This window comes from Ostrinia nubilalis, chromosome 1, assembly GCF_963855985.1.
Source record: "Ostrinia nubilalis chromosome 1, ilOstNubi1.1, whole genome shotgun sequence".
NCBI lineage: Eukaryota > Metazoa > Arthropoda > Insecta > Lepidoptera > Crambidae > Ostrinia > Ostrinia nubilalis.
This window is the reverse complement of record NC_087088.1, coordinates 1,548,487-1,570,109: the sequence shown is the minus strand read 5'-3', so window position 1 is coordinate 1,570,109 and position 21,623 is coordinate 1,548,487. Positions and strand designations below refer to the sequence as shown.

Sequence of the window (21,623 nt, the reverse complement as noted above, 5' to 3'; positions counted from 1 at the left end):
GGTCCTTTTAGCATCCAAACTTCTTATCACTTTTCTAACAAGTGTGTGTTCACCAGCGACCCCGCGCAAGCCGTCGTTCACGCAGGAGCTGGAAGACGTGAAAGCCGTGGTGGGACAGCCCTTCAAGCTCGAGGCCCGCGTCATGGCCTTCCCCGCGCCCGAGGTCAAGTGGTTCAAGGATGGTGAGTCATTCATGATGTTCTTATTAAAACTTTATTTATTTTGGCCCTGTGAGTTTGAGAGAAATAAAGGTAGCTAGTCTTCAGCTACTCTGTGATAATTTCGAGATTTACCCTTTGCAGAATAGTCTTAATTTTCGTCTTTTTCATGAAATAGTTCCTTTACCATAATCTTTCATTCCCTATTTTACTTCATTTAATATTCCTTTGACAAATCCTGTCCAACTCCTAGGTTCCATCTATCTCTACACCAATTTTTTTTAAATAGGTTTTGTCAACTTATACTGCAGTGACATTTATTTTGCTAAGGGTTCGTGGATTCGATTCACACCTTAGCTTATTGGATTCATGTGATATTAAAACTAGCGGCCGCCCGCGACTTCGTACGCGTGATCCCCGTTTTGCCTCTTTAGGAGCTGAATTTTGCAAAATCCCGTCAGTGAGCACCTACATTCTAAAAGGAACCCCCATGCAAAATTTGAGACTCGTAGCACTTGTAATTTCTGGGATGTCCTGATGTGAGTCAGTCAGTGACCTTTCGCTGCATAAGACTCCGCACTGTCTCGCTTGATCTGCCGTCATCTTTACACTGTGTGTTCATACAGGGCTGCCAGTGCGTCCGTCGCAGGCGGTGAACTTCATCAACCAGCCGGGCGGCGTGGTGGGGCTGAGCGTGGACTGCTGCCGGCCCGAGGACGCCGGCCGCTACGAGCTCACCGTCGCCAACAAGCTGGGAGAGGTAACTCTTGATATAAATCGTGTCTGCACATCTTCTGGACTCGTGTCACCAGGCTGCCCACATCACTACGCGCGACTTGAAGCTAGCTACGTCACTACGGCGGTCTGCGCGGGGTCGGCTCTCGCATTTCGTTTTCGTTTTCACTAGCGACCAGTAACCAGTAAACTACATCAATACAATCCTTAAGTCCTTATCAGTCGAAGACCTTACCATTAACAATCGTTTCATCCAAACGGTGTCAAATACAGCAGCCAAGAGTTTGCTGCCTGCGTCCAAGTGCTTCCCGCGACCTTAACTGGATAGATCGTTGGTCCATCGAGTAAAACTCACTTTTACACTTCACAATTTTGAACTTTTTAAGCGTTAAGTCACTGGTTCACGAATGCGTGCACGTCCATAAACTTGACATAACATAATACGCACATATCTGGTATGTTTGAGCAAGGAGGTTACATGCAACCCTTCATTTAAATTATGATCACTATACAAATTTTGCTAGCTAAAAAAACCAAAGAAGATATTATTATTTGTTTCGTATTCTAAACAGAATCCTAACATCCAAAATTCCAAAACCACCAGGTCGCATCGAAGGCAAAGGTGGAGCTGACCCAAAAAGAACGCAAGCCAGCGTTCATCGCAGAGCTGATGCCCACCAAGGTCATCGAGGGCTTCCCCGTCAAGCTCGAGGTCAAGGTCTTGGGCTTACCGCCGCCCACCATCAAGTGGTAAGACTGGTTGTCGTTCTTACTTTAATAAGGACAAAGGTGGAGCTGACCCAAAAAGAACGCAAGCCAGCGTTCATAGATGAGCTGGTCGAGGTCCATCGAGGACCAAGGTCATCGAGGGCTTCCCCGTCAAGCTCGAGGTCAAGGTGCTGGGCTTCCTGCCGCCCACCATCAAGTGGTAAGGCTGGTTGTCTTGTTCTTACTTTAATAAGGACAAAGGTGGAACTGACGCAGAAGGAGCGCAAGCCAGCGTTCATCGCAGAGCTGATGCCCACCAAGGTCATCGAGGGCTTCCCCGTCAAGCTCGAGGTCAAGGTGCTGGGCTTCCTGCCGCCCACCATCAAGTGGTAAGGCTGGTTGTCTTGTTCTTACTTTAATAAGGACAAAGGTGGAACTGACGCAGAAGGAGCGCAAGCCAGCGTTCATCGCAGAGCTGATGCCCACCAAGGTCATCGAGGGCTTCCCCGTCAAGCTCGAGGTCAAGGTGCTGGGCTTCCTGCCGCCCACCATCAAGTGGTAAGGCTGGTTGTCTTGTTCTTACTTTAATAAGGACAAAGGTGGAACTGACGCAGAAGGAGCGCAAGCCAGCGTTCATCGCAGAGCTGATGCCCACCAAGGTCATCGAGGGCTTCCCCGTCAAGCTCGAGGTCAAGGTGCTGGGCTTCCTGCCGCCCACCATCAAGTGGTAAGGCTGGTTGTCTTGTTCTTACTTTAATAAGGACAAAGGTGGAACTGACGCAGAAGGAGCGCAAGCCAGCGTTCATCGCAGAGCTGATGCCCACCAAGGTCATCGAGGGCTTCCCCGTCAAGCTCGAGGTCAAGGTGCTGGGCTTCCTGCCGCCCACCATCAAGTGGTAAGGCTGGTTGTCTTGTTCTTACTTTAATAAGGACAAAGGTGGAACTGACGCAGAAGGAGCGCAAGCCAGCGTTCATCGCAGAGCTGATGCCCACCAAGGTCATCGAGGGCTTCCCCGTCAAGCTCGAGGTCAAGGTGCTGGGCTTCCTGCCGCCCACCATCAAGTGGTAAGGCTGGTTGTCTTGTTCTTACTTTAATAAGGACAAAGGTGGAACTGACGCAGAAGGAGCGCAAGCCAGCGTTCATCGCAGAGCTGATGCCCACCAAGGTCATCGAGGGCTTCCCCGTCAAGCTCGAGGTCAAGGTCTTGGGCTTCCCGCCACCCACCATCAAGTGGTAAGACTGGATGTCTCAAGCATCTAGTGTCTTTTGTTTCATTTGTGGATCTTTTCGTGACCGTGAGAAATGAGAATAACCCTGTCAAATGGAGGGTCTTTGCCGCGTGAGTCTGTGATTTTACTGTCTTTCTATGTGAAGTAATCAAGTATGTAATATAATTTAATAGACAAATTAATTTAAAAAAAATTTCTTTAAAAAAGAATGACGTTTCGCTGCTCACTATAACAAGTGTTTACACTTATCATGCTTTTTTAACAAACAACGCTCAAAACTTGTAGCAATCTTGGTCATAAGTTCTGTCCTGTGTTTGGTCCAAATATCGAAAATTCAACTAACCTGAGGTGGAATTGTGTAAAGCAATCGTTATCATTTGACAGTTCATAACGTACGATATTATTCTGTCAAACGCTTTTTATCGTACGTTATGAACTGTCAAATGATTACGATTGCTTAACACATGAAATTCTGTCTGAAATTGAGTCGAGTTTTGAGTTTTGTTCACAACAGTACAAGCTTTGCTTAGTTTGGGACTAGAGACGCAGTGCAAATTGTCCAAGGATATTTATTTATTTAATTATCTTCCGCAGGACCCACAACGGCAAAGAGATCGTCCCGGACGGCACGCGCGTCCGGGTTGTATCGCAGCCGGACGGCTCGCACGCGCTGCTCATCGACAAGGCCACCGCCGCCGACGCCGGCACCTACGGCGTAATGGCCATCAACGACAAGGGAGAGACCGGCAGCAGCGCTGAACTCACTGTTGCCAGTGAGTATTGTTACATTAAAAGTATATCTGGCATTTACAGTTTCTTTGGATTTTGGGGCTTCATAAGTCCATCACTATTGAAGACTACATGAAGAAGTTATCTCGTCACAATCTAGTCCATATTTTGATCACATAACATACACTCAACATCAAATAAACCGCACCTTCCGCGACGCGAACTTTAAAGATTTTCTTCTGACACAATCATTTACCCCAACAATATTGGTGTTATTTGAAAGCCTAACAAATATCCTTAAAGAAAAATACATTTCATTTCTAAATAAATGATTAACATTTACCATAAATGTGACTTGAAAATAGACCTCACTTTGGGCTCACCTCTGGGATCAATTAGACCAATTTTTATGGTTTTAAAACCAAATAAAGATCTCACGTGTCCTCTTTAACAGATGGATAGCGACTAATCCCAACTTAACAGTTTTATAGTCATAAAAAATGGCTATAGCGTAACTACTATTTTTTGAAGAAGTGACTCTGGATCCTTGTAAAGACACATTTTTGGGGTAAAAACCTTTCCTTTAATGAAATGGAGTTTAGAACTAGGCTTTCAAATGGTACCAATGTTGGTGGGAAGTGGGGATGCATACGTTTGATAAGTGCTTGTCGCGGGAGGTGCGATTATTTGATGCCGAGTGTAGTTAAAACTTTCTTTGTGTACAGCGTTATGAACTTTGATATTCTATAGTTCTTTCCCGTTATCTCTCATTTAATTATCTTGTGTTTGAGATTCATGAAATGTCTACTTTCAGCGCTACACGGTTCAAGTCTTGAAACGGCGTATAAAACTTGATTAAAACTCGAGCATAGATTCATAAATAACTTGAATTATTGGAATGATGATATACTCGTAATTTCATTTATTCTTATCACCTGTAGATTTGGGTGATCTTTCTTTTTCATGAAGCACAAGGGGGAAAATCGTGTTAAATTAAATTATACATAAATCACTTAAAAAGTCACCACCATCATTCGCAGGTCGCACTGACGACTCCAACCCACAAGAGCGCCCGCGCCTCATCCACGGCCTCCGCGACACCACCGCGGAGGAGGGCCAGCCCTTGCTGCTATCTGCTCCCTTCGTAGGCAACCCTGTGCCTGAAGTGGCCTGGACTAAAGACGGCCAGCCGCTGAAGCCTAGTGAAAGGGTTCTGCTCACTTGTGATGGCAAGAGGGTAAGTGGAATATCAACAGCTTGGTAAATATAACACCTTCGCGGAGGAGGGCCAGCCCTTGCTGCTATCTGCGCCCTTCGTCGGCAACCCTGTGCCTGAAGTGGCCTGGACTAAGGACGGCCAGCCGCTGAAGCCTAGTGAAAGGGTGTTGCTCACTTGTGATGGCAAGAGGGTAAGTGGAATATCAACAGCTTGGTAAATATAACACCTTCGCATTGGAGGGCCAGCCCTTGCTGCTATCCGTGCCGTTTGTAAGCAACCCTGTGCCTGAGGTGGCCTGGACCAAGGACGGCCAGCCGCTCAAGCCTAGCGAAAGGGTGCTACTCACTTGCGATGGCAAGAGGGTAAGTGGAATATCAACAGCTTGGTAAATATAACACCTTCGCGGAGGAGGGCCAGCCCTTGCTGCTATCTGCTCCCTTCGTTGGCAACCCTGTGCCTGAAGTGGCCTGGACTAAGGACGGCCAGCCTTTGAAGCCTAGTGAAAGGGTTCTGCTCACTTGTGATGGCAAGAGGGTAAGTGGAATATCAACAGCTTGGTAAATATAACACCTTCGCATTGGAGGGCCAGCTCTTGCTGCTATCTGCTCCATTCGTAGGCAACCCTGTGCCTGAAGTGGCCTGGACCAAGGACGGCCAGCCGCTGAAGCCTAGCGAAAGGGTGCTGCTCACTTGCGATGGCAAAAGGGTGAGTAAATTATCTACGATACCTTAGTAAGTACGAGATATAAAGTTGTGACGACTGACACTTTGCAGCTGTTTGCAAACTTTTTGTCTCACATCACCTAATAGTTCATTAGCCAATAATACTTTACCAAGTGTATTCAAACTCATTGCCGCTCACTCATCTCTCACTGAAAAAAAATCAAGCTTGAAAAGGCACATTTATTCGTCATTATCTGTCATAATTTTTGTTGCCCTCATTCTTATTAATTTCACGACAGAAGAATAGTTTGTGACTCACTGTCACAACTCACAACCCTCAGAAAGGCAACTTTAATAAGCACCATTGTCTCCCCCCAAAGCTGGGCTTAGAGAGATCATCGCAACCTACAATACTCACGAAAGACAACTTTTACTAATAAATCACTTTCTGTCCCCAGGTGGGACTAGAGATCAGCGAGGCAGAACTTCCTGACGCTGGCAAGTACGGCGTGTCGCTGGTCAACCCTCTCGGCGAGGACAACTCTGAAGCGGCGGTCAACGTGCGGAAGGTCTACACGCCGCCCACATTCTCGCAACGGTTCACCGACCTGCAGCAGGTGAGACCTCCTTCCTGTTCCCACAGCTGGGCCTAGAGATCAGCAAGAACTGCCTGACGCTGGCAAGTATGGCGTGACGCTGGTCTACAGCTGGATAACTCCGAGGCGGCTATTAACGTGCGCAAGGTGAGACCCTGTCTCTACAGCTGGGCTAAAGATCAGTGAGCTTGAACTGCCTGATGCGGGCAAGTACGGCGTGACGCTGGTCAACCCTCTCGGCGAGGACAACTCTGAAGCAGCGGTCAACGTGCGCAAGGCCTACACGCCGCCCACCTTCTCGCAACGATTCACTGACCTGCAACAGGTGAGACCTCCTTCCTGTTCCCACAGCTGGGCTAGAGATCAGCGAGGCAGAATGTCTTGATGCTGGCTAGTACGGCGTGACTCTGGTCAACAGCTGGACAACTCCGAGGCGGCTGTTAACGTACGCAAGGTGGGACCCTGTCTCCACAGCTGGGCTAGAGATCAGCGAGGCAGAACTGCTTGATACTGGCTAGTATGGCGTGACCCTGGTCAACAGCTGGACAACTCCGAGGCGACTGTTAACGTGCGAAAAGTGAGACTCTGTCTCCATAACTGGGTTAGTGAACTGCCTGACGCTGGCAAGTACGGCGTGACGCTGGTCAACAGCTGGATAACTCCGAGGTGGCTGTAAACTTGACAACGTGAGACCCTGTCTCCACAGCTGGGCTAGAGATTAGCGAGGCAAAACGTCTTGATGCTGGCTAATATGGCGTGACGCTGGTCAACAGCTGGACAACTCCGAGGCGACTGTTAACGAACGCAAGGTGTGACCCTTTCTCCACAGCTGGGCTAGAGATCAGCGAGGCAGAACGTCTTGAATTCTTGATGCTAGCTAGTATGGCGTGACCCTGGTCAACAGCTGGACAACTCCGAGGCGGCTGTAAACGTGCGCAAGGTGTGACCCTTTCTCCACAGCTGGCCTAGAGATCAGCGAGGCAGAAAAGTCTTGTATATTTAATCGAGCGACTTGAACAAATGAGCCGCTTATTCGCCTGAACATGCTCAAGTGGATACAAGGCCTAAAACTTGAGCGAGCGCACTGTTTGTTATATCGGATGTTTGTATAGAATAGGGCTGACCAGCCGCTGTCGCACCGATTCAACGTTTCTAAATGTTAGGAGCTCTCAGAGCCCAGAGTAAGTTCATTTCGGTCCCAGCTCTCGCTGCCAACAGGTTGAATTTTAAAATAGCTCGTTCAGTTCGTTTCATCCAAATGACCTCCACTGCTGGACAAAGGCTTCCCCAAGGATTTTCAAAAAGACCGGTACTGCGACACACGCGTGTCTGTGTTTGGCGCAGTTTGGCGCAGACTTGTGAGGCAATTTTCATACGCGCGACGACACCCGCCCAAGTTTTAGCGCACAACATCTACCGTCAATATAGCCATAGTGACACATTGAAAAGACAAGGGAACATTTCCTCATCAAAACTCATAACCAACATTTTACTTTCCCAGCTCCCAAAATTCGACGCCAAGTTCCCGGCGCGCGTTCTCGGCGTTCCCGCTCCAGAGATCTCCTGGTACAAGGACGGTGCGCCATTACGTCACGGGGACAAATACAATATCAAGCGGGACGGCGACGCCTGCTGCCTCTACGTGCGGGACTTGGTTCCAGAAGACGCTGGCACCTACAAGTGTGTGGCCAAGAATAGAGAGGGTGAAGCCTCGTGCGAGGCGGCCTTGGACGTAGTGGACAAGATGTGAGTAGCAGTTTTTTTTATGCATAACAAGCAGTTATTTGACCACAATCGCACCTGATGTGGGATGCAGTCTAGGATGGTACATATCTGCTCTGTAAGTGTACTACAGTTATCATCATTTGTAGTCCTAGCTTTTATCGTGCCATTTTATCGAGTTTACACAACAAGCTTTAATATTTGTCATCTAAAATCATTGATAAGATTTTTTCACGGCGTTTATCCTAGGCCTGCAGGTGATTTAGATTTGCTAAAGACAAATGGAGGATTAGTAGTCATCATATCATTTAGTTTCCACTCCAAGAACACTTCAAGTTACCAGAGGCAAATGAAAGATTTGGCTTTCACTCTTCACTCTGGCCAGATGCGCTATTGAGCCCTGATGTTCACATAATTTTTTCCCTTTGTTAGATTAGGTTAGGTTATCCTCCTACGATATCAGTCCGAGATTAACACTTTGGTGCTATTATTGCCTAAATTGAGAATAATTTCCTTTTGTGTTTACTACCTCTAAAAATATCCAAGTCTAAAGCTACAAGTACCTACTTCATAGCGGTTAATGACGCTGGCATAATGTTGCAGTGCAAGAAAGCAGAAGGTGGAGCCCCCAGCGTTCCTGAAGAAGATCGGCGACACCGAGGTGTTCCGCGGCATGAGCGCCAAGTTCACCGCCTGCGCCACTGGCACGCCCGACCCCGACGTCGAATGGTAATTTATTTATTTACTAGCTTCCCGCCCGCGGCTTCGCCCGCGTGGAATTTTTTCTGTCAGAGGAAAACTTTATCGCGCGCGTCCCTGTTTCAAAAACCAGGATAAAAATTATCCAATTCATATCCGGGAAAGGATCCCGGGTCTCAAACTATCTCTATGCCAAATTTCATCAAAATCAGTTCAGTGGTTTAGGCGTGAAAGCAAGACATACAGACAGACAGAGTTACTTTCGCATTTATAATATTAGTATAGATTTAAAAAACTCAACAGTTTGTTTTGCCATTTTTATCCTAGTTTGAGGAACATTAAATCTATAATCTCGCCTTTATCCCTCATGCTATAACGCCTACATTTCTATCAACTCACTCGCGTAAAGTCACTGAAGTTTATTGATGTAAGATACATTTTATACATGAGAAATGTTACGATTCGTAAAGATTGATTTTTCCTAAATTGTATTTTAATTACGTCTCTAAAACCTGACCCTTCATAGAAGGCCACCACTGAAATAGTTGTCACATTTATAATTTGGGCTCAAATTTTATACTTTTTGAAAAAAAACTGATCATGGCACCACTTTGCCTCGCCCATCGCCCTTCAAATTCAGTCCATTGATTGTGCCAACTACACTATTGTAAGGGTCTTGCCACACTCGCGGATTGCAAGCGGAGCGGCGGCGCAGCAAGCACGCTGCGGTCGCCAAAAAGCTTGCAAAATGCCGTGGCGTCTTATGTTCCGCCCAGAAAACGCTTGCAATCCGCTAGTGTGGCAAGGCCCTAACCTCCATTAATTCTGCCATCTACTTCTGCCAGGTTCCGCAACGGAGAAAAACTATTCCCTTGCGAGCGCATCCGCATGGACAAAGAGACCACTGGCCTCTTACGCCTGACCATCAGCGGCGTGGACCCCAGCGACGTCGGCGCCTACACCTGCCGCGCCTACAACCCGCACGGCGAGGCCTCCTGCACCGCGCAGCTGACATACGACAGTGAGCCGTAGCTTGTAACAGTCGCTCGTGAGAGCATGGACAGGAGACCGCTGGCCTCTACGCCTGACCATCAGCGGCGTGGACCCCAGCGACGTCGGCGCCTACACCTGCCGCGCCTACAACCCGCACGGCGAGGCCTCCTGCACCGCGCAGCTGACATACGACAGTGAGCCGTAGCTTGTAACGACAGTCGCTCGTGAGAGCATGGACAGGAGACCGCTGGCCTCTACGCCTGACCATCAGCGGCGTGGACCCCAGCGACGTCGGCGCCTACACCTGCCGCGCCTACAACCCGCACGGCGAGGCCTCCTGCACCGCGCAGCTGACATACGACAGTGAGCCGTAGCTTGTAACGACAGTCGCTCGTGAGAGCATGGACAGGAGACCGCTGGCCTCTACGCCTGACCATCAGCGGCGTGGACCCCAGCGACGTCGGCGCCTACACCTGCCGCGCCTACAACCCGCACGGCGAGGCCTCCTGCACCGCGCAGCTGACATACGACAGTGAGCCGTAGCTTGTAACGACAGTCGCTCGTGAGAGCATGGACAGGAGACCGCTGGCCTCTACGCCTGACCATCAGCGGCGTGGACCCCAGCGACGTCGGCGCCTACACCTGCCGCGCCTACAACCCGCACGGCGAGGCCTCCTGCACCGCGCAGCTGACATACGACAGTGAGCCGTAGCTTGTAACGACAGTCGCTCGTGAGAGCATGGACAGGAGACCGCTGGCCTCTACGCCTGACCATCAGCGGCGTGGACCCCAGCGACGTCGGCGCCTACACCTGCCGCGCCTACAACCCGCACGGCGAGGCCTCCTGCACCGCGCAGCTGACATACGACAGTGAGCCGTAGCTTGTAACAGTCGCTCGTGAGAGCATGGACAGGAGACCGCTGGCCTCTACGCCTGACCATCAGCGGCGTGGACCCGTTACCCGTTATCCAAGCGAATGACAAAACTACGCAACGAAAGATAATAAAGTAGTCGTTGACTTAAGGTTGCGTGCAGCAATGGCGATCAATGCATTTAGGTCTGATCGCCATCCCTGCACGCCGGCTGATCGCGAGTGATCGCGTAGGTTTGACTGAACCTTTACATAGTTGCAGCCGTGTGATTCCGTGAGATCAGAATATGACCACTCCCACTCTTTCCGTTGATATCGGAAGAGGCTGCTTAAGAAATGCTACATAGTTAGGCCTTCACAACCCGCCTACCCATCGTGAGAAGTGTAGGCCAAATCGTCAATTTGCCTTTGAGAGGGTCGTCCGTCTGCAACGGCGAATAATAACGATTTATTTATTTATTTATTAGGTATATACTACAGTTGACAATCGAGTTTTGTTAGTAGATACTTAAGTACACATGGTTAGTAGTTAAGAGCTAGATTGGCAACCTAATTGTATACACACAGCACGATGAATAGCGACACAGAGTATAACAATATTAAATTATAAAACAATAAAGTAAGTTAAAGTTTCCGTTCTAATGGTTACCTTTGCGAGGCACCGATTACAATGATGATTAGGATTTGATTATGTTAATTATGTCGGTTACATTTCAAACCCTTGTATACTCGTCTTAACCACGCTTTTTCTTACAGCCCTCGAGCCGACAACGCACAAGCGTCCCATCGGCGAGCAGTACTCCGACTTTGACAAGATGAAGCAGACAGGCATTCCCATGCCGCTCGCCGACCCGCCAATCATCTCCCGGATGACTGACCGACACCTCACGCTGTCCTGGAAGCCTTCTATTCCACACGGGCCACGGTTCCCGGTCACATACCAGGTTGGTGGAAGAAAAGTACAACCCGGTCGATCTAACAAACTGCGTACTTCGCTAGAATGCGACTCCCTCCCTCTTATCAGAGCGTCGATGTGACGTCACAGCTGCCAGGTGCGCAAGCTACTTGACCGGGTTGTAGTGTTGCTTAATGACTCGGGCTTGGACAAGATGAAGCAGACAGGCATTCCCATGCCGCTCGCCGACCCGCCCATCATCTCCCGGATGACTGACCGACACCTCACGCTGTCCTGGAAGCCTTCTATCCCACACGGGCCGAGGTTCCCGGTCACCTACCAGGTGGGTGAAAGAAGAGTACGACCCGGTCGAGCTAACAAACTGCGTACTTCGCTAGAATGCGACTCCCTCCCTCTTATCAGAGCGTCGATGTGACGTCACAGCTGCCGGGTGCGCAAGGAACTCGACCGGGTTGTAGTGTTGCTTAATGACTCGGGCTTCGACAAGATGAAGCAGACAGGCATTCCCATGCCACTTGCCGACCAGCCAATCATCTCCCGGATGACTGACCGACACCTCACGCTGTCCTGGAAGCCTTCTATTCCACACGGGCCGAGGTTCCCGGTCACATACCAGGTTGGTGGAAGAATAGTACAACCCGGTCGAACTAACAAACTGCGTACTTCGCTAGAATACGACTCCCTCCCTCTTATCAGAGGGTCGATGTGACGTCACAGCTGCCAGGTGCGCAAGCTACTTGACCGGGTTGTAGTGTTGCTTAATGACTCGGGCTTGGACAAGATGAAGCAGACAGGCATTCCCATGCCACTCGCCGACCCGCCCATCATCTCCCGGATGACTGACCGACACCTCACGCTGTCCTGGAAGCCTTCTATCCCACACGGGCCGAGATTCCCGGTCACATACCAGGTTGGTGGAAGAATAGTACAACCCGGTCGAGCTAACAAACTGCGTACTTCGCTAGAATGCGATTCTCAATCCCTCTTGTCAGAGGGTCGTTGTGACGTCACAGCTGCCAGGTGCGCAAGCTACTTGACCGGGTTGTAGTGTTGCTTAATGACTCGGGCTTCGACAAGATGAAGCAGACAGGCATTTCCATGCCTCTCGCCGAGCCGCCAATCATCTCCCGGATGACAGACAGGAACCTCACGCTGTCCTGGAAGCCTTCTATTCCACATGGGCCGAGGTTCCCGGTCACATACCAGGTTGGTGGAAGAAAAAGTACTGTTGCTTATTGATAGTCTACTATTGAACTAATATTAAAGGCAAAAGTAAAAATATCGATACCAATATTGTAATACTATCGATATCTTGAAAAAAATTTGTGGTCCACTGTCGATAGTGAAACTTTAAAGTTCCGCAATACTAACAAAAGCAGTTTTGAATGGATTGGTCCGGATGAAGCAAACTGGCGTTTATGACATCATCTGTAAAGTTGTGCAATAAAAAACTTGCGTCCTAAACGTTATGACGCTAAGGACGCTTTGTGACGTCACTCCATTTTTTTGTCAAAATGAGTCACATAAGGCGACAGGGATTGGGATCAACTCCCCGATGCATGGCTGGCTTACTATGTAGAATGGGATCATTCAAAATAGTTTTGTTTTATTTTTTTGAATAGTTGTTGCGTTAACGAAGGCGAGTGAGCTTTACATGTGTGGTGGCTCGCTACTGTTCATTTTCCAAAAGTTTTGATAGACATTACACTAATCGTTATGTGCATGCACACGTACACACACAAGTAAAGCTCACTTGTCTTCGTGAGTTGCAAGAACTTTAATGGACGCTTTACTGTGACGTCATTGTACAAATCACTTTGTTAGAGGTAAACTACACTGAAATGTCCCACCGACGACATTGACAGAAGGGCGCCACCATCTTCGTTCAACTATTTGGTTTCCACTGTGGCAAAAGTCGGAACCAGCGATCCACTATTGATGGTGGCCCCCCTGTCAGTGTCAAAAAAAAAGATATTTCAGTGTAGTTCATCATTAACGTCCAATACGCGTTCACAGGTGGAGATGTGCGAAGTCCCCGACGGCGACTGGTTCACCGCCCGCTCGGGCCTCCGTTCCTGCGTGTGCGACATTCGGAACTTAGAACCGTTCCGGGACTACCGCTTCCGGGTCCGCGTGGAGAACCGGCACGGGGTCAGCGACCCGTCGCCGTACGCCGCCACGCACCGCGCGCGACTCGAGCCCGAGCCGCCCAAGTTCGTGCCCTACCTCGCGCCCGGCATCGACTTCCGGCCAGAAACCTCGCCATACTTCCCTAAAGGTCAGTGCCCAGTAGACCACTTCCCTAAGGGCTATATTTCACCGGGACACCATGGCGGCGCACCATAGACGTTCAGTCTAATTTATAATTAGCAACAATTTAGGTAGGATAGATACTTTATATGTAGCTAAATAAATCGACATCTTAAGCCGATTAGTTTATAAGTGTTTCAACCGGCACGGGGTCAGCGACCCGTCGCCGTACGCCGCCACGCACCGCGCGCGACTCGAGCCCGCGCCGCCCAAGTTCGTGCCCTACCTCGCGCCCGGCATCGACTTCAGGCCAGAAACCTCGCCGTACTTCCCTAAAGGTCAGTAGGCCACTCCTGCGCAACCTCAAGAAAGCCTGTGAGAATTCCGCTTACACCAGCGGTTCCCAAACTTATTTAGTCTACTGCCCACTTTGAGAATAAATTATTTTTTAGCGCCCCCCATTTTTGTAGTCAAGAGTCGAACTCAGTCGGTGTCTAAGAGTCCTCCTAGTAGATGACGCCTCCCAAGCCTCTACACAACGTCCCGATTTTTTTTCTGGGTCCCTTACCGCCCCCCTTTAAGCCTGCAGCGCCCACAAAGGGGCGTTATCGCCCACTTTGGGAAAGACTGGCTTACACCTTGGAGAGATTATTCCGTCTCGAGACCTCGCCATACTTCCCTAAAGGTCAGTGCCCAGTAGACCACTTCCCTAAGGGCTATATTTCACCGGGACACCATGGCGGCGCAACCAGTCGCCGGCTACCAACAAAATTCGTCGGCCGTTTGGTGTAGTGGTTCGAAACGGACTACTATTCCGGAGGTAGCGGGTTCTATTCCCGCACAGTACAAACATTTGTGTGCATGAACATATTTGTTTGTATTGGACTGGGTGTTTTCTATGTATAATAAGTAGGTATTTACAAAAAAAAAGTATTTAAGTATGTTTATATCCGTTGTCTAGTACCCACCCCTACCCTAGTACAAGCTTTGCTTAGTTTGGGACTAGAAGCGCAGTGTAAAATGTCTAAGGATATTTATTTATTTATTTTAAAATGTATGCAGCTCTATAGAGAGTTACTCACCTGGTGTCCGTTTGGTTGCGCAAAGCTGCATACATTTTGTTGGTAGACTGGTTGCGCCGCCATGGTGTCCCGGTGAAATATAGCCCTAAAGGTCAGTGCCCAGTGCCCACTCTTACGCAACTCCTTAACGAAGCCTGTGAGAATACCGCGTGAACCTTGGAGTTTTTATAGAGATTATCTTTTCGGCCCTCGGAAAGAAAATACCTCGGTCTACTGAATTGCAGTTTGCTCGTTGTTGGGTCTCAAGTGTCACATTGAACATCATCATCATTTCAGTCACAGGACGTTCACAGCTGAACGCATAGGCCTCCCCCAAATGATTTTGCTTTTGCTTTTCTCCAACCTTTATGAGATCGTCGGTCCACCATAGGTATGACGTCCTACGCTGCGCTTTCCGGTACGTGGCGTGGCCTCCACTCCAGAACTTGGCTGCCCCATCGACCGTCAGTTCTGTGTACTATGTGACCTACCCATTGCCAGTTCAGTTTGCAAGTCCGTCAGGCTATGTCAATGTTTTTAGTTCATCATCATCATCATCATGTCAGCCATAGGACGCCCACTGCTGAACATAGGCCTCCCCTAATGCTTTCCACGTTGATCGATTGGTAGCTGCCTGCATCCAGCGCTTTTCTCCAACCTTTATGAGATCGTCGGTCCACCTTATGGGTATGACGTCCTACACTGCGCTTTCCGGTACGTGGCGTGGCCTCCACTCCAGAACTTTGCTGCCCCATCGACCGTCAGTTCTGTGTACTATGTGCCCTACCCATTGCCAGTTCAGTTTGCAAATCCGTCAAGCTATGTCAATGTTCTTAGTTCATTAACGGATATCCACATTTTTTATTAAGTCTCCTAAAAAAACACCCTCTCCACAACACGCTGTATAACTTGTGTATTGGATATGTCAACGTGAAATTGTGAACTCTTCCAGTTTATAATATAACGCGTTAGATTGTGAACTAACAGTGGGTTAGGTTAGGTTAGATTGTAATTTAACTACGTCAGATTATAATCTGACGGAATTCACAATTTTACGGTGACAGATATAACAGAAATAAATTGTTTGTTTTTTATTCAAGACTTCGACATCGAGCGCCCGCTTCACGACGGCTACGCGCAAGCTCCACGCTTCCTGCGCCAGGAGCACGACGCTCAGTACGGCGTGAAGAACCACAACGCGAGCCTGTTCTGGTTCGTGTACGGGTACCCCAAGCCCAAGATCACGTACCTGTTCAATGATGAGCCCATCGAGATCGGAGGACGGTATGATTGGAGCTACACTAGGAATGGACAGGCTACGCTGTTTATCAACAAGTGAGTTTATTATAATAGGTTTCTTGAGTAAAAATGCAATAGTTCGAATTAGTCTTCCATAACTTATCAAAAATACCCGGCACTTATTTTTCGCTTTATCAAATCAATGAAAATTCACAGAGATAAAGCGCTTCAAACGTAGTAGGGGCTCGTCTCGTGACGTCACACCTGATTGTCTGATCATCGACTAATTGCTAGGCTACATGAATACAAACTCATACAAAATGTATTAAAGGAGTGCAATAATGAAATGATTTTTTCCAAAAAATAAAACTTACGATATTGCATTCAAAGTTCTAACTAAATTCACTGCCAGATTGACTGCCCATTTTATTTCCTGCTCTACCCTCACTACATTTTCTAACACACCCTTTCTCCTCCAGAATGCTCGAGCGCGACGCGGGCTGGTACGAAGCAGTAGCCACCAACGAGCACGGTCAAGCTCGCCAGAGAGTTCGTCTAGAACTTTCGGAGTACCCCACCTTCATCCGCCGGCCTGAAGAGGCTGTCGTGCTGGAGCGGAAGACCATCCGCATAGAAGCGCGCGTCACTGGCGTGCCGTATCCAGACATCAAGTGGTACAAGGACTGGCAGCCGCTTGCAGCCAGCACCAGGATCAAGGTATGATGCTAGAGTGTGACGAAGACTTGTACGAAGCCTTAACCACCAACGAGCGCGACCAGGCGTGTCTAGAACTCTCGGAGTACCCCACCTTCATTCGCCGGCCTGAAGAGGCTGTCGTGCTGGAGCGGAAGACGGTCCGCATAGAGGCACGAGTTACGGGCGTGCCGTACCCAGACATCAAGTGGTACAAGGACTGGCAGCCGCTCGCAGCCAGTACCAGGATCAAGGTATCATGCTAAAGCGTAATGTGGTCTGGTACTAGGTTGTAGCCACCAATGAGTGTGACCAGGTGTGCCTGGGACTGTCAGAGTATCCTACTTTTACTCTGCCGGTCTGAAGAAGCCGTGGAACTGCAGCGGAAGACGGTCCGCGTAGAAGCGCGCGTCACCGGCGTACCGTACCCAGACATCAAGTGGTACAAGGACTGGCAGCTGCTCGCAGCCAGCATCAGGATCAAGGTGAGATGACGCTCACATGTTTTATTTCAGCTTGAGCAACTACTAGGTAGCTGGGATATTACCTAACACTGCAACTCCTTTGAAACTAGGATCTTCAGTTTTATCACACCCAAAGCTTGTGTGTGTGTTGTATTCATGCGCAATCATACTAGTAGTGCACATTATTTATACTTTGGTCTCCAGTGCGTGTTTTTTCCTACCATATCAACAAAAACATGTCAACATTCAACATTTTTTGTAGGCAATTTTGTTGAATGTTGAGATTTTTTTGTTGATTGTGTAGGGCAAAAAACGCGCTGGAGACCCGGTTTTACATGCATAAAAAACTGCAAAAAATCACACTATCCAAAATACAGAGTTCTTCTTTTAAACGCCACATATTTTCCCAGATCCAATTCATCGAGCCGGACACGACGGTGCTGACGATCCACGACTGCATCCTCAAGGACGAGGGGCTGTACTCGGTGTCGGCCCGCAACGTGGCCGGCGCCGTCAGCTCCTCCGCCATGCTGCACGTCGAGGAGGACGAGCACCACTACTCCGACAGGTAGCTCGACATAAAGGTCACAGCGGACTTAACTGCATCCTCAAGGACGCGGCTGTACTCGGTGTCGGCCCGCAACGTGGCCGGCGCCGTCAGCTCCTCCGCCATGCTGCACGTCGAGGAGGACGAGCACCACTACTCCGACAGGTAGATAGACATAGTTAGTTAGTTAGTTAGTTAGTTTTGCAGGGCAATCGAATACCGCACTTAGCCTCATGATAGGGCCATTGTGCGCGATTTGTGGTTTATCTTCCTACTCCAACCACCCCAGATCCCCCCAGAAGGCGAGCAGCCCGTCCAGGCTGCTGCAGGCTTCCTGTAGCGACGACGGTGATCGAAGAAATTGAGCCCGTTGTTCTTCCACGCTACTGCACTCCATGAGCACATGCTGCGGTGTTTCCTCTGCCTCCATGCACCCCCTGCACAGTGGGCTGTCTGTGACACCTATGTTGTATAGGTGCTTGTTTAGCAGGTAGATAGACATAAAGGTCACAGCGGACTTGACTGCATCCTCAAGGACGCGGCTGTACTCGGTGTCGGCCCGCAACGTGGCCGGCGCCGTCAGCTCCTCCGCCATGCTGCACGTCGAGGAGGACGAGCACCACTACTCCGACAGGTAGCTCGACATAAAGGTCACAGCGGACTTGACTGCATCCTCAAGGACGCGGCTGTACTCGGTGTCGGCCCGCAACGTGGCCGGCGCCGTCAGCTCCTCCGCCATGCTGCACGTCGAGGAGGACGAGCACCACTACTCCGACAGGTAGCTCGACATAAAGGTCACAGCGGACTTGACTGCATCCTCAAGGACGCGGCTGTACTCGGTGTCGGCCCGCAACGTGGCCGGCGCCGTCAGCTCCTCCGCCATGCTGCACGTCGAGGAGGACGAGCACCACTACTCCGACAGGTAGCTCGACATAAAGGTCACAGCGGACTTGACTGCATCCTCAAGGACGCGGCTGTACTCGGTGTCGGCCCGCAACGTGGCCGGCGCCGTCAGCTCCTCCGCCATGCTGCACGTCGAGGAGGACGAGCACCACTACTCCGACAGGTAGCTCGACATAAAGGTCACAGCGGACTTGACTGCATCCTCAAGGACGCGGCTGTACTCGGTGTCGGCCCGCAACGTGGCCGGCGCCGTCAGCTCGTCCGCCATGCTGCACGTCGAGGAGGACGAGCACCACTACTCCGACAGGTAGCTCGACATAAGGTCACAGCAGACTTGACTGCATCCTCAAGGACGCGGCTGTACTCGGTGTCGGCCCGCAACGTGGCCGGCGCCGTCAGCTCGTCCGCCATGCTGCACGTCGAGGAGGACGAGCACCACTACTCCGACAGGTAGCTCGACATAAGGTCACAGCAGACTTGACTGCATCCTCAAGGACGCGGCTGTACTCGGTGTCGGCCCGCAACGTGGCCGGCGCCGTCAGCTCCTCCGCCATGCTGCACGTCGAGGTGGACGAGCACCACTACTCCGACAGGTAGCTCGACATAAAGGTCACAGCGGACTTGACTGCATCCTCAAGGACGCGGCTGTACTCGGTGTCGGCCCGCAACGTGGCCGGCGCCGTCAGCTCCTCCGCCATGCTGCACGTCGAGGAGGACGAGCACCACTACTCCGACAGGTAGCTCGACATAAAGGTCACAGCGGACTTGACTGCATCCTCAAGGACGCGGCTGTACTCGGTGTCGGCCCGCAACGTGGCCGGCGCCGTCAGCTCGTCCGCCATGCTGCACGTCGAGGAGGACGAGCACCACTACTCCGACAGGTAGCTCGACATAAGGTCACAGCAGACTTGACTGCATCCTCAAGGACGCGGCTGTACTCGGTGTCGGCCCGCAACGTGGCCGGCGCCGTCAGCTCGTCCGCCATGCTGCACGTCGAGGAGGACGAGCACCACTACTCCGACAGGTAGCTCGACATAAGGTCACAGCAGACTTGACTGCATCCTCAAGGACGCGGCTGTACTCGGTGTCGGCCCGCAACGTGGCCGGCGCCGTCAGCTCGTCCGCCATGCTGCACGTCGAGGAGGACGAGCACCACTACTCCGACAGGTAGCTCGACATAAGGTCACAGCAGACTTGACTGCATCCTCAAGGACGCGGCTGTACTCGGTGTCGGCCCGCAACGTGGCCGGCGCCGTCAGCTCGTCCGCCATGCTGCACGTCGAGGAGGACGAGCACCACTACTCCGACAGGTAGCTCGACATAAAGGTCACAGCGGACTTGACTGCATCCTCAAGGACGCGGCTGTACTCGGTGTCGGCCCGCAACGTGGCCGGCGCCGTCAGCTCCTCCGCCATGCTGCACGTCGAGGAGGACGAGCACCACTACTCCGACAGGTAGCTCGACATAAAGGTCACAGCGGACTTAACTGCATCCTCAAGGACGCGGCTGTACTCGGTGTCGGCCCGCAACGTGGCCGGCGCCGTCAGCTCCTCCGCCATGCTGCACGTCGAGGAGGACGAGCACCACTACTCCGACAGGTTAGATCCACTTTTGTAACACAAGAGAGAACAACGAGCCACCACACTACTAACCGCCCTCTGCAAACAAGAGGCTATTGAGTGGTGGAAGTCTACATCGGGACAAAAACTCTCATTCAGGGAAATAGTAACAAAGTAACTAAGGAACTGTTAAAGTTCAAAAGATACAAAGCTTGTGCAGTGACTAGAATACTAACCGGCCACTGCAAACTAAACAAACATAAATCAAACATGAACATGAAGAAAGAACAGAAAAAGAAACGGCCATGCGTGTTCTCTGCTCATGCGGCCCGCTTATGAGCAAAATAAGTATCCATCTCGGGCGACACCATCATGCACCCGGATGAGATAGCAGATATCACGCTCCAAAGAATCTGGAAATGTATAGACTCAACGGGACTAAGCAGTGAACTCTAAACACAGGCCGAGCTGACGCAAATGAAGGCCCCAAAAAAAAACCAATTACAAGAGAGAATTTGAGAAGGATTGTTTTGTAGAGTAAGGCCCGGTTTTTACCAAGGCGGAGCGGTGTGGAGACTAGAGATGTGCGGCTAAGCTGCCAGGTTATTTCCACCAAAGTAGAGCGGAGAAAAGCGGAGCAGGGCGGAGACTAGAGGAGATGTGTGAGCTGTGCGTAGCTGTCAGCTGTCAGTCTATTGCTATCTATGAAACACCGCACCGCTTCGCATATTTCCGCTCTTCTCCGCACTACGCCGCGCCACGCCGCCACCGCTGTCAAATTCTATAGAAAAACAAATGCGACAACAAGTGTGCAAGACACTTCTCCGCTTTTCTGCGCATTTCCAGCGAAGCGAAGCGGAGTGGTGCACATAATGGAATCTAATTGGTCATTCAAAAAACTTCTCTGCTCCGCTCCACACCGCTCCGCCTTGGTGGAAACCGGACCTAAGGGCCTTGCTTGCCACACTGGCGGATTTCTGCTTAGAGTTTTCTCCTCGTGTTCGCCGCGCAGCCGCGACGTCTTCGCCGTGGACACGCGGCGTGTTCGCTGCGTCGCCGCTCCGCTTTGAAAACGCTTGGAATCCGCCAGTGTAGCAGCTCATTGTATCATCTATCTCCAAGAGCAAAAACACATAGATCTTTACGTTGACGTTCTGTTATTCCCCCAGGATCCGCGAGCACCCGCCGCGCGTGAAGGCCAGCACGAAGCCCTTCGGCGACTTCTACGACCTCGGCGACGAGCTCGGCCGCGGCGTGCAGGGCGTCGTCTACCACGCCGCGGAGAGGCTCACCGGTAACTAGTAACAAAGTTTTTGTTTTTGAGATGTTAGGTTTTGGAACTAGAAGTTTTTTTATGCATAACAGGACAGGTATTTGACCACAGTCGCACATGTTGTTAAATGAGATCTTATGAGAATGAAATGAGATGGTATGTATCTGCCCTGTAAGTGGCTATTCATTCTCGCCTTGTAAAGGCCTGGACTAGTGTTCGGAAAAGACAACAGTAAGCAGTGAATTCTAGTCCCTAGCTGTTTGCATTATAAGAGTTATCGAAACGCTTAGTACGAGCTGGTGAAACGTCGCCAATGTACGGTAACCTGCTTCTGGTTCCTTCCTCGACAATGTAGGGACGATACGGTAACCTGCTTCTGGTTCTCCGGTGATGGT

The 21,623-nt window shown here is 50.4% G+C and overlaps 1 protein-coding gene across 1 annotated transcript in view; it reads left to right on the top strand.

Moving 5' to 3' along the window:
- Positions 1 to 21,623, top strand: part of LOC135076957 (obscurin) — a 155,442-nt gene that overhangs the window by 110,012 nt on the left and 23,807 nt on the right. Inside the window, exons 38-52 of the mRNA XM_063971487.1 lie at positions 57 to 182; positions 785 to 918; positions 1,498 to 1,643; positions 3,426 to 3,604; positions 4,601 to 4,797; positions 5,901 to 6,059; positions 7,540 to 7,784; positions 8,364 to 8,489; positions 9,305 to 9,480; positions 11,080 to 11,267; positions 13,256 to 13,517; positions 15,651 to 15,885; positions 16,269 to 16,506; positions 17,357 to 17,514; positions 21,125 to 21,249. Of these exons, the coding sequence (XP_063827557.1) occupies positions 57 to 182; positions 785 to 918; positions 1,498 to 1,643; positions 3,426 to 3,604; positions 4,601 to 4,797; positions 5,901 to 6,059; positions 7,540 to 7,784; positions 8,364 to 8,489; positions 9,305 to 9,480; positions 11,080 to 11,267; positions 13,256 to 13,517; positions 15,651 to 15,885; positions 16,269 to 16,506; positions 17,357 to 17,514; positions 21,125 to 21,249 (2,694 nt within the window). The remainder of the gene's footprint in view (positions 1 to 56; positions 183 to 784; positions 919 to 1,497; positions 1,644 to 3,425; positions 3,605 to 4,600; positions 4,798 to 5,900; positions 6,060 to 7,539; positions 7,785 to 8,363; positions 8,490 to 9,304; positions 9,481 to 11,079; positions 11,268 to 13,255; positions 13,518 to 15,650; positions 15,886 to 16,268; positions 16,507 to 17,356; positions 17,515 to 21,124; positions 21,250 to 21,623) is intronic.